This window comes from Setaria viridis, chromosome 6 (genome assembly GCF_005286985.2).
Source record: "Setaria viridis chromosome 6, Setaria_viridis_v4.0, whole genome shotgun sequence".
Lineage (NCBI taxonomy): Eukaryota > Viridiplantae > Streptophyta > Magnoliopsida > Poales > Poaceae > Setaria > Setaria viridis.
Window position 1 is genome coordinate 19,676,812 of NC_048268.2, and position 11,926 is coordinate 19,688,737.

At 39.8% G+C, this 11,926-nt stretch overlaps 1 protein-coding gene across 3 annotated transcripts; it reads right to left on the bottom strand.

The window, feature by feature from the left end:
* Window positions 1-124: 124 nt before the first annotated feature.
* LOC117861249 (uncharacterized) lies at window positions 125-6,293 on the bottom strand. Of its 3 annotated transcripts, XM_034744773.2 has the most exons (12): window positions 5,764-6,290; window positions 5,507-5,646; window positions 4,693-4,770; window positions 4,099-4,178; window positions 3,206-3,290; window positions 1,800-2,219; window positions 1,266-1,373; window positions 1,108-1,175; window positions 876-963; window positions 718-789; window positions 560-613; window positions 125-475 (listed from the first exon to the last, which is right to left on the bottom strand). In XM_034744773.2, exons 1-12 carry the CDS (start codon window positions 6,185-6,187, stop codon window positions 386-388), a joined length of 1,707 nt encoding a protein of 568 aa, XP_034600664.1. In that variant the 5' UTR covers window positions 6,188-6,290; the 3' UTR covers window positions 125-385. The 3 variants fall into 3 exon arrangements, 1 of the variants encoding a protein (XP_034600664.1); XR_004641727.2 differs by lacking the exon at window positions 876-963 and having other exon boundaries at window positions 310-475; window positions 5,764-6,293; XR_004641728.2 differs by lacking the exons at window positions 125-475; window positions 560-613 and having other exon boundaries at window positions 752-789; window positions 1,103-1,175; window positions 5,764-6,293.
* Between the last annotated feature and the right edge of the window lie 5,633 nt (window positions 6,294-11,926).

Genomic DNA, 11,926 nt, shown 5'->3' on the forward strand with positions numbered 1-11,926 from the left:
CAATAGCAACAGCACATCAATCTTTGTGATGTAAACATCATACATGCTTTTATTTATGTTCACCTAGAAGCTTGTCCTAATCTGTGCGGTGTCATTTGATGGGTGAGCATGTGCGGAAAGAATGTAACAAGGAAAAAAATCCTTACTTTTGCTACATGGCTGATGGCTCCAACCAATATCATGTTCTATTTTGTTGCAGGATTGATGCTATGATCTCACTGCTATCATACGGTTCATTTTTTCTAATGCTCTGTAGCAGTATTTTTCCTTCAAAATTCTAAACTAGAGTTTTGTTTGTAATTTGGTAGAGAACATTAAAATTGCAGATAGATAAATAGCTAAATAGGAAATTAAAGAATAGTGCCTGCGTGTTACCAAAATTACATTACACACGTCCAGCAGGCAATGTTTCTGAAGAATCAGAACTAAGAAGCCTTTCGGCTTCATCATTAGCTTCAGCTTGTATACGCCATTGCTGCATAAGAAGTTTCAGAAGTAAACATTAGATCTTTCTAATATAATATTCTTCTTGCTGAATATAAACTGAGGAAATACTTGCCTCTTCAAGACTGTCGATCTCCATTAATTGTTGTATCTGCTCTGATATTCTCTCCTGAAACCACAAAACTGCCTATTAGCATCGATCAGGATTAAATAAAAAGAAACCGATCATATTTTACCTACTATGTATGGATCAACACGATAAAAACTACTTACTGCACTGCTTGCCGCTTCAGCAGCAATAACATCAGAGTCCATCTCAACTTCAATTTCGATCATTGAACACAACTGTGATAGCATATTTGATATATCAGCACAGTTTAAAGGTGAAAAATTATACAGATGGCATATTAATGTACTGTTTTCTCGATTACTTTTGCATAACTTTCCATTAGCTCAATCCTTGCCAAGAGTGTGCTTTCCAAGCTTTCCCGTACCCTCTTTACTCTACCTCGTCTAGCACTAGAAAGTAGTTTGTGCACCAGAAAATAAATTTAGCAGTGGTAAAAAGCAGTATGCCTTCTAATAAATAAAAGTGTGATGTTTGTGAATTATTATAACTAATATAGTATGATAAAGGATTTACTGGAACTTCCTGTACATTACCGATAAGATGGTTCACCCACTGCTAGTATCTTGTTATCCAACTGACACATCCGTGCGAGCATCCACACCTTGAAAGAAAGAGTTTCCATGTTTACAATTAGATTTCCAGAACCCTTCTTGCACAAAATTTAATTGCCACATGGCTTGAAAAGATAAACCTCTTTTTGAGCAAACTGTTTCAGTTCCTTAAGACGGCTCTGAAGAATGTCATACTGAGACAAAAGCTGCTGCCGCACAGCAACTATATCCACCGCCTTTTGTGGAAGCTGAAGAAAACAAGAGATTTAGGTCAATGCCTCAAGGAGAATGTATAATGGACTACATAATCTCTTGCCCGAAACAAACTCTTTTTTAACAGGTCATACATGGAAACTAGGCTGCCTCCACGAAATATTAATCCAAAAAAGCAATAAAATCCTAGCATTAATATATGAGTGAGAAAAGACCAAATTATAGTAGTCCACTGCAGACCGAATGGTTATATATGCTGACCTAAGCAGTAATGTCACAATGAGGTGGACTGAAACCAGCAAAGCATGATAGGACAAGCTAATGCTAAGAATCATTTTGTACCATAATTTATTGATGATAGACGACTGTAATTACAACCACCTAGTAAAAATATTAGGAATTTATTTACATGATGGAGAAACATCCTCTTGAAGTTTTGCCTATGTCAAAATTGGACTTGCCTTTTGAATTTCTGGTAGGACCACTTGATTTAGAGTTGTTCCTACGGCAGCTGATGCAACAGCAGTTGCTGCAATAAGTCTAGGAAGACTTGGGTCAATGAATGCGGAAGCAGCATCTCCAGAAGCCAGCAAAGCAAGAGCACCAACCAATAAATATGGGCTAACGAAAAACGATCCTTCATTCTTTGATGGAGCTCTTAGCAACTTTGAGACTTGCCCATTGATGTGATTAGTGAGACACATAGGTTCTCCTGGTTTAAATCCTTGTGAGCGTGCAGAAATCTTGAGGGGACCCATTTCACGATAAACATTGGATGGGGCTGCCAAGGAAATGGTCACTCTTTCTCCTTCTTGAGCAGGAAGCTCTACGGTCTGGGTAGCAAATCTATGAGTACGTGCTGTTCCTGAAGGTGCGCTGATCTGCAACAGAAACAAGTGAGAAACATATGGGTAATCACATATTGAAATTAACAATCCCATACGTATACATGAACACGGTAAAATACTTAAAAGCAGCATACATGGATTATAGAACTCCATGACATCATCAGCAACAGCTCGTACTGAATTTGGTGGGAAGAAGTTTGGCTGTAGCCCAAGCACATCACCAAAAAATTTGCTTAGTGATGCAGTAGTCCAAGGAGTGGATTGGTATCGAACAAGGTGGTCAAAAAAGTTGGTGCCTCAAGAATATATCTGCCAATCACTGTATAGGCCATGTTCGAGGTCATGTTTGGACTCTACCCGATGGTTAAAGAGATGAAGCAAAAAAAAATCTTAACCTCGACAGGAAGTTTATCAGTTGGCTTTGGAAGGATAGTGTTGATGTGGCCAATGTGGGGTTCAAATGCATATACTCTGATACTAATTGGTCAATTCTGGCAGCATCACTCCCCATACTGTTTCTAGCACAATAATTTCAATTTATATTTTCAAATTTCTATGATACTCCCTCTATCCCAGAATACAAGACATGTTTTGTTTTGTTAGGACAAATCCTTTGACTAGCAGTTACCCTATTAATATGTCATTTCTTTATACAAACTTTTAATCATAAGTACTTTTGAATATGAATCTAATAATACCAATTTTGCATCACAAAGTACTTAATATATATACTATGTCATTTCTTTATATATGTCATCACAAAGCAGTTACCCTATTAATATGTCATTTCTTTATATATATATAATAGAGTAATTAATGGTCAAGGGCATGTCCTAACAAAACAAATATGCCTCACATTCTTAGATAGAGGGAGTATAAAATCTAGAGCATTCCTCCATCAGTTTTAAACAGAACTTTCAGTTCACTTGTGGACATAAAAGTGCAACTTCATCAAAGTACATCTTCAAAATATAGACAAAATTAACATCTATTCTGTACATTCTGAAAGAGAAATCTACCACAATAGAGTGGACAGCAGCTGGAAGACCATCTTTTCTTATATTAATAAATCTCAATGCCTTCTCCAGAGCTGAAATATCCATGCTGCGTTCGGCAGGAGGAGATCCTTAGAGAAGTAATATTAGAAGCAACGTCATATACAATACCATTAAGAAAGTGGTAAAAATTTCATATAAGTTCTTATCTGAGATAAAATAGAGTGACAAAATTGATAAAGGCTGCATAATAACTGGAAGTATTATAAACTATTGCTACTATGAGATCGAGTAAAGGGTGCCTGCGAATGGGCCTCTAGCTGAGTTGGTTAGGTGGCTCTAGTAGCACTCCTCAGGTCGTTGGTCGTCTCACATGGGCTACGGTGCTGCTGTGTAAGGGTGGGGTAGGGGTTCGGGGGTTTTCTCGTCCTGCGTGAGAAGGTCTTCTTAGCAAAATGCCCGGGGGCTGTCTTACCCCACGCAGGTCGAGTAAAGGGCGCCTTACTGTGATATTAAGTGTTTTCTTAACCTAGTCTTCCACAGCTAATGGTAAGGATATATGTCTTGCAAGAATGTTGCTGCTGACATAATGACTACTTACAACTAACAGTTGCAGGGGTGAAGCTACATGTAGGTGCCGTGGTCAGCTGACCCCAATGAATTTTGCTAATTCTACTATAGTTCCACTGTGAAAAAGTTAAACCTCTTTTTTAAAACATTTAAGATTGCAACATATTCAGAAGAGAGACCCCAATGATTCCCTACAAATTTCTAGCTTCACCCCTGAACAGTTGCATTCACTATCCATGTACCATTACAGCCAACACTATACATATAAAGAAATCTAAGGACAATATATTCATATTTTCCTTAGATTTCTTTGCACTGGTGTGAAATCTAAGGAACAGCTCACTAACCTAACTTCTTCAGATTCAATGCTTGTAATTTCTCCGGAAAATAATTCATATTGATATCGACACTTTGAACAGGAAACAACCTGAAACGATAACAAAAACATATTGGAAATTGCATTTCAACACCCACACTATAAATAATCTAGGATATTAGTTCATAATGGAAAGCACAAGGACTAAATTATTTTAATTTTTGCATTAAGAATAAAATATAGGCACCAAACTATGAGCTATATGCAATTCAGTAAACAAAATGAACAAAATTTTCATGCTCATAATTAAGTATATTCATCTAAAGAATAAAACTCTCCACAAAACGGCATCTTAGGAAAAAAATAAAGTTAGGTAGAGACTGACAACACAAGACCTTCCTCCTTAAAAATGTTATGATCTGAGTGCGAGCCTATAGACATTTACAGTACCATATTCTCCATTGTGTGTCCTCTGACAATTTAATGCAACTTACCCTCCCTCCCTCTTCCATCTCGTGAGTCCCAACTGTGGCCACTTGTTTCAAAAGCTCACGTCATCTAAGCTAATGACTAGTATTAAAAAATTTAAGGAGAGGTACTACAAGATACTTCTGCTGCATCAAACCTGAGTTCCATCCTGAGGTTGAGCAACAGCAACTGCTACCATGCAGGTTGGACAGCGAACAATAATCCCGAAAGGAACCTGCATTAAGCAAAATTTGTTATCATCACATTGTGATGCTACTTATCTACCAAACCTTCTCGCTAAGTCCATGAAGCAGCGTTCTATCAAGGTACTAGGTGCAAGGCAGGTGGAGGGGTAGTGATTAGCCTGTATGAATCACCAATGTATCTGGTGCTTAGTGGGTGGTGCCCATCGCACCAATACCACGGACAAGGGTCCTGAAGGTCAAAATATAATGGAATTGACCGTTGATATGACTGGTTTATACGGTATTGGAGTTGGGGGGTCAAAATTAGACAAACAAAAGAGTTGGGCCAAAAATGGACTTATATTCCATGATAAATCAGACGTAAACTCAAGAGGAAGTGCTTTCTGACATTGGTATAGCAAGACCATTATGGGAAGTCCTTTGACCATTTTTTTGTGTTTGAACTGGGACTTAAATTCACAAAAATAATCTAAATATGATTTAATATTTATAGTATTCTCTTTTCACTACAAATTTACTTCTTAGTAGAAATAATATGAATAATATGTCAATTGCACATTATGCAGATTGATAGCTGCCAATCTATATATATCAAGTAGCCCAATAACACATTCATTAAACCAGCTGTACAGAATTGCTGAAACTACATCCTCCACTGTCAATATGATAACACTGCAGTCTGCAGATGAAACAATGAAGCATCCTAAAAGACCATGTAAGCATGATAATATTACTTAATAGCCATGCACAATAAAAAAAATTCACCTCCTCTGTAGAAGAAACACCAGCGCGAGATACACAATCGATTATCCTGATTGCATCTGAAACACGGAGGGCGGCTGCCAAACGCTGTACAAGCAAGGCATATGTCCGGACGTCCGGTCTTGCCCACCTCCAGCCTCCAACTGCACATCAACATTCAGCAACGCACAGCACTCGAGATTGAAGATTTTGCATTCTAATTTCATGACAAAAAGGTCTGAAACATCAAACAAAGAACCAAGGCCACAAGGCCCCCGTACCTCCCGCGAAGCCGGACCGCATGGCTTCGAACACTGAGAGCGCGAGCTCGACGTTGCCTCGGTCAAGTGCCGCGGCTACGATCGCGTTGCACTCGGGCGCTTCCAGAGCGGCGCCCGCGCCGCCCGACGACTCCGCGACAATGTCCAGCGCCTGGTCCGCGTCCGCCGCACCTGAGACCCGCCTGAGCAGGTCCGCGTCGAGCCATCCGGCCACCGGCGCTTCCGATGAGCCCTCACCGGCGCCATCACCGTCGCCGCCCGCGGCGCCAGTCCTCTGCAGGGAGCAGGAGCCGGGGGAAAGACTGGAGAAAAACGCGGGGCAGAATCTGGCGGCAGGGGTGACACGCGCGAGCGGCGGAGAGGAGACGGGACGAAGCGAGCGGCGGTGAGATGCGGGGGAGGGCGGGAGGAGAGCAAGGGCCATGGCCGCGTGCGTCGTCTCAGCGACAGATCGTCGAGCACATGGCGTGCGTGAGCTCTGGATTAGGCGCGGGTGGCTTAGGCATGAGAGGAGGCTGAAATTCTAACGGCGTTGGCCAAGAAAATACTACAAGATTATAAGGAACAGCTTGTGAACAGCAAAATTTTAAGTATTTATTTACAAAGAAAATCGAACGGGAGGAACCAAAGGAATCCGATGCCAAGAGCTAGCTAACTAATGAAATTGACGAGAAACATCATATTACGAAATTTCCACACTTACAGAAAAGTCTTATTCAAGTTATGATATCTTTACAATTATTATTTGTGAAAAAAAGGGTTTGCGGAGAATTTAAAAAAATCGAGTCCATAGAACTACACGAACCTTCGTATGAGATATTTTATTTATCAAAAGTACTAATTAGACTAAAATCGAAAATTTTAACTTCACGGTTCATAATGATTCCTTGTCATCAACTAAAAGAACTCTGCAAAGAACACAAAGAACACTGCAATCGGAGTTAAGGTCAGGGAAATATTAAAGTTTGATTCTGACTGTTTTTCAGACTCTTAACTATACGCAGAATCTATTCTCTTAAAGGTTAGAAAAACCTAATGATTGAATTGGACTTTTTGGTAGTTGGAGAATTTTAAACAATTTCGTAAGGTTTCCAAATTAGTTAAGCGCATCTTCGTATGAATTTTGGAGCTCCAGATATACCTGTTTTACTAGGACTATTCTGCAGTTGTTGTTAGATTTTCAGTACGAGGTTCATCTCAAGATTAGCCTATATTGATAATTTTTCCTTTATTTATGGATCATTAGAAAATTCTAAGTTCTGAGTTATCTTTCGTATGGCACAAGATGGGAATTTTTAGCCATCAAAATTAAAAGATAAAAAACAGAGAAGCAACAACGCTGGTGTCATGTCTAAGTTTGCATGTGGTTTTGTGAGAATGTTGGGTTCGCGTGTAGGAACCCTTTGAATTATGTTTGTTTATACTTGTGTATTTGTGTTGGTGCTGAGTTATGTTTGTGAACAGATGGTGTCCCTTCGGATCGTGCTTAGCTCACGTACGGTCTTCAGTGACGGCAAGTAAATGTAGCAGTGTGGTCTAAATGTTTTAACTTTGTTATTTGAATTACTACATTTAATTTTAGTACCTCACGCTAGCAAAATTTGTCTTTCCATTAAAGTATCTTGTTCCACTTGAGGCTTTACTTTTGAAGTTATGAATTGAAGTTCATGCATTGCAATTTTGCATTTGCATCCTCATGTTTTTATATATATGAAGAAAACCGTAGCCGAATTGGTGCGGTAAGTACCGGTACAGCAATGCACGTTGAGATATAGCAATGTGGTTGCAGCTCTCACCTCCTTCCTTGGGGATGTGTGGGTAGAAGTGAAGTCATGCACTGCACCATTCACATATCATTACGAAGTATTGTTGTGAAGTATTTATTAACTTACTACTTGAAGATATGTGCTTCTTTTACAATATTGACTCTTAAATTGTTGCTTAATATATTGTGCTTTAAATGATTTGGTTGAAGCAGTTTGCTTGCGGAGATTTTCTATAAACCTCATACGCTTTTTTCCTTTCCGTGATTTGGTTGAAGCAGTTTGCTTGCTGAGATTTTCCATAAACCCAATACGCTTTTTCCCTCTCCGCAGGTTATTGAGTTTGGAGGGTGCTTGGTTGGATGGGAGTAGCAGCACATGTGCCCACACCTCTTCATATATATATTTTGGATACATGTGTTGTGATAAAAATGTTTGGTTGTGAAGTCTTTATTTAACTTATAATCTCTTTGGATCCCGTTTGTAAGATGTTTATCAAGAATATTTAAGTTGCTTCTGTGTCCTATGTTCTTTATCTTTGTTGTTGTTTTTTTATGTGTGTATCTGCCATAGCTGTAGTGTAGTGTGGTAACGCTCCGAAATGTTGATGATGTCCTGGTGTGTTACAATATCAAGCAAAAGTAGCTATCCTGTGTAAATCATAAAATCATTGAACCTTTCATCAACTCATTCCAATTCTGAATTGTTACTCTAGGTAGATCATAAAACCACTAAAGCGCTCTTCCAAGTAGAGAGTAGGGAAACAACCTGATTCTTGTTAACTCTATGAAACAACCTGATTCTTGTTAACTCTATCCACATTAAAGGTGTTGCATAGCTGCGTAAATCCTTTTAGATGAAGATTAGCATCATTCTTGCTAGTGAAAGGTGACCTCTACACCATCCTCAATGTTGAAGTTTGGATCGCGAATGGTTGCCCAATGCCACCCAACTCATGGATAAGTAAATCAGTGGTGTTTGGGGCGCACAGCTCCCCCGATAATATGCTCTGGCTCAGGTTGATCTCCCATTGCAGGTGCTTCCGGTACAGCTGGCGCAACTGGCATCCTTCCTTGACTTGCTGGTGGTGTTGACTTTGGAGTAGATGATGATGTTTTCGACACTTCCAATTCTTCCTTGACAGTTGAAACTTTGATCTCCAATTTCCTTACTTTTGCTAGTCTATTCGTTGCCTATAAAGTTTTTCTGAATCATCCACAAAATTTTTCAATTTGTTGGAGAGGTAGACGTCCATCTCCTGTTAGCGTTAGTGAAAGCAAAATACGTATATACAAAAACTAAATTGAACTTTTGATCGATATTGAACAAAAGAAAAGGATTAAAAAGAAAAGACTGAAAAATCATGAACAAAATTCATAATTACATAAGCATAGTTAAACTTAGAACTTGACTATTAGTCCCCGGCAACAGCGTCAGAAAAGCTTATTGACGGCTGTTAGCACGCTAAATTATGAACCACAAGCTCACGGATCAGTTGTAGCTCTTCCCTCAGAGTACTCCCCCAAGGTTTTATCAATTCGTGAAACTTATAGCACAAGATCTATTTCAACTAGCATTGTTAGTATGATTTGGTGTTGATGAGTGATTCAGATCCAATCTACTAAGCATGTACAGGCAGATAACAAATAGGGGAGAGGTAACCAATCTAAAACAACCTAGACTATGCATATATTGTAATTCTGAGCATGAATAGCAAAGAAACATAAATATGATCTTAGTAAACAGTATCTTTAAATCTAGACCTCCGGTCCGCCTCCAGAAACCCCCTATCTTACATAAGAAAGATCCCGTCACGATCCCCTCTATCAGTATAGGTAGACTAAGGGTACGATCAAAAGAACATGTTGTACTCATCAATATATCAGGTATGCAAATCCGGTCATCACGACCACAAAAACATCCTAAGCAATCTATCATCGATCATAAATTGAAAACCAAGCAAACCCAAAAGAGCATAAAACCATAGAAGGAGATACTTAAGAACATAAACATATCTATTACTTCACCATGAATGATTGTACATTACAAGTTCACCACCGGGATCCTACCTTGATCTTGATGACTTCTAGCTTCAGAACTCCAGCGTGATCTTTCTCGCAGGGTGATCACGCTGGTAGAGGCTCATCTATGCTAACCCCTGACAACTGCACGACCCTTGGCTCTCCGAAGTGGTGTCCCTCAAGCTCCTTCTACTTTTCTGCTGCTTCACGTTGAGTACGTCATCTTGGATATGGGGCTTGGTGGTTTTTTAGGGTATTTATAGTCCTGCATAAAAGCTATCAAGATCTATAACCAAACCTAGCGGTAGGGATTTATTACTAATCGTTTCCACAAGTGTTGGTGAATATTTGCATGTAGGTGACTTATCCTTAGCAAGGAGGAGAAAACACACCCAAAAGGTAAAGAAACACAATTCCAACCAATCAAGAAAGAGCACGCTGATCCAAGGACCCCACATCAGGGGTAAACCACCTTAATTTGGTGCGGGACACCCTGAACTGACTTGAGGGCCCACCAGGCAGTGTCCCAGGTGAAAGGCAATGCGAGAGGCGGTTACCAGGGATCGCTCGAACCCCTAGTGGGCCCTCTCGTGCCCAGCTTGCACATGACGGCTTCTGGTGGCTTCCTTATGGTGGTTGTGACTGTTTCACCGAGAGTTACCGCCTCGAAACCTCAGATCCTGCTAGGTGGCACAAGGAGAGGAGTTGGAGGGGAATATTCCCTTTGGATGCTAGGAGCATTTCCACTCTCCCAAGGCACCTCCCCACTATAAATAGAGGACCCCTCTCGCTCTCGCAACACACCACACAAGAGAAGAAGTATAGCTCCATTCCAAAGGTGAAGCACTACCTAGCTAGTGCTTAGAACAGGGAGAGAATGACAGGTGTTTGGGAGGAGTGCCAAGGTGTCGGCACTCTCTTCCCAGCTTGTATCTCTACGGATGCTAGCTTCCTTCTGAGTAAGTACGTATTTGTGATTTCTTCATATAGTGTTATACTTGGTTCTTATATGTAGGAGTTAGTCTTATACCCTAGTTATGTTGATATGCTTGGCTTATATGCTTGTATACTAGTCATATACTATCGTAGTATAGGCTTATATGCTCTCATGTATGCCTTTAGACCCTGCTACAATATACACTAGGGTACTTGTATCTAAGTGAGACCAGTTCTCTTTGCTTGCGGGTTTATCACTTTATATTTATATAGAGTATCTTAGTTTGCTACGGGTCGACATACGTAGTTAGATTATGGTAGTAATCAATAACGTAGACGCGGTGTCTAGGCTAGGGTTTATCCTTTGTTTGCTTATATCCCACGGGTTGCTACAGGTAGGCCGTACGTGATGACAACCCTATTGGTCCTTTATAATCCTCCACGTTCGGATATAGCGTAGAGCTGCAGATCGGAGTCACCTAGTAAATCATGAGTAAGCCGGTGCCCAAAACAAGTAACAATTATAAGAGATCGACCTTTAACTTACCTCAAGTGCATTTTTAGGAATTCTCTCTATCCTGTGTCCTTGATTGACTAGAATAGAAGTTAGTGTTCTACCCTTATAATACTTTAAGGTGAAAGTTACAATGGTATCCGTGCGCTTGGGAATTTATTCGCATCGTTAAAATACTCAACAACTAGGTGTGGAGGGCTAGGCCACTCGAGGCCTAGGAAAAAGTGATTAAAAATAGTTAATTAGTTGGTGGCTTCAAGTACGTGTAATCCAAAAATCAAAAAATGATAAAAAATGCTCTATACAAGGGATTTGGATAAGTAACAAATTTGGAGCAGTGCAATGTAAATGAAAAGGTTGTAACATTGGATATGAGTAGTGGATAGATGTAGTGTTTGAGGTAGGAGTTATATCAACCGCATAAATCTAATTTATAGAAATTTTTAGTGTCACCTTTGTATAAAAATAATAATTTATTACTATATTAAGTTACATGCTATTTTGAGTATTATTAACAGCAAGTTATATAAACTGTTTCAACAATGGATAGTCTATAGCATACCTATATGCTTGGCTTTAATACCTACACTCAATTTTGAATTGTTGGATCTTCACTAACATTTTCATCTTATGATTCTTCTTGTTTCTTCTATCTTCGATTTCTTCTCCCTCCAGCTTTAGAGAGAGTTAGGCTCTTGTTTTCTCGCTTCACCTCAACCCTTCTATGATCATCCTCTACTGCCCGCCATGCCATTATCACCTCGTTGCTCCAACCACCAAGCTCCCCCTAGCGTTTCTACTAAAACTCCAAATTCGTCGATCCTTAGCTCCTTAGTCTAACCCTTGCCCGTATCTCTAACCACGAGAGAGGTTTGATGTTGTTGAAGATGGAGGAGGAGGCTGATTTTGTCGTTGGAGAGAGTGTGCAG

Excerpts from the sequence above, each read along its gene's own strand:
- LOC117861249 (XM_034744773.2), bottom strand. The coding sequence starts at position 6,187 with ATGGCCCTTGCTCTCCTCCCGCCCTCCCCCGCATCTCACCGCCGCTCG. Across the intron at positions 4,771-5,506 it reads GTGTTTCTTCTACAGAGGAG|GTTCCTTTCGGGATTATTGT; the intron begins GTGAATTTTTTT and ends TGCTTAATGCAG. Across the intron at positions 4,179-4,692 it reads AACCTCAGGATGGAACTCAG|GTTGTTTCCTGTTCAAAGTG; the intron begins GTTTGATGCAGC and ends TTATCGTTTCAG.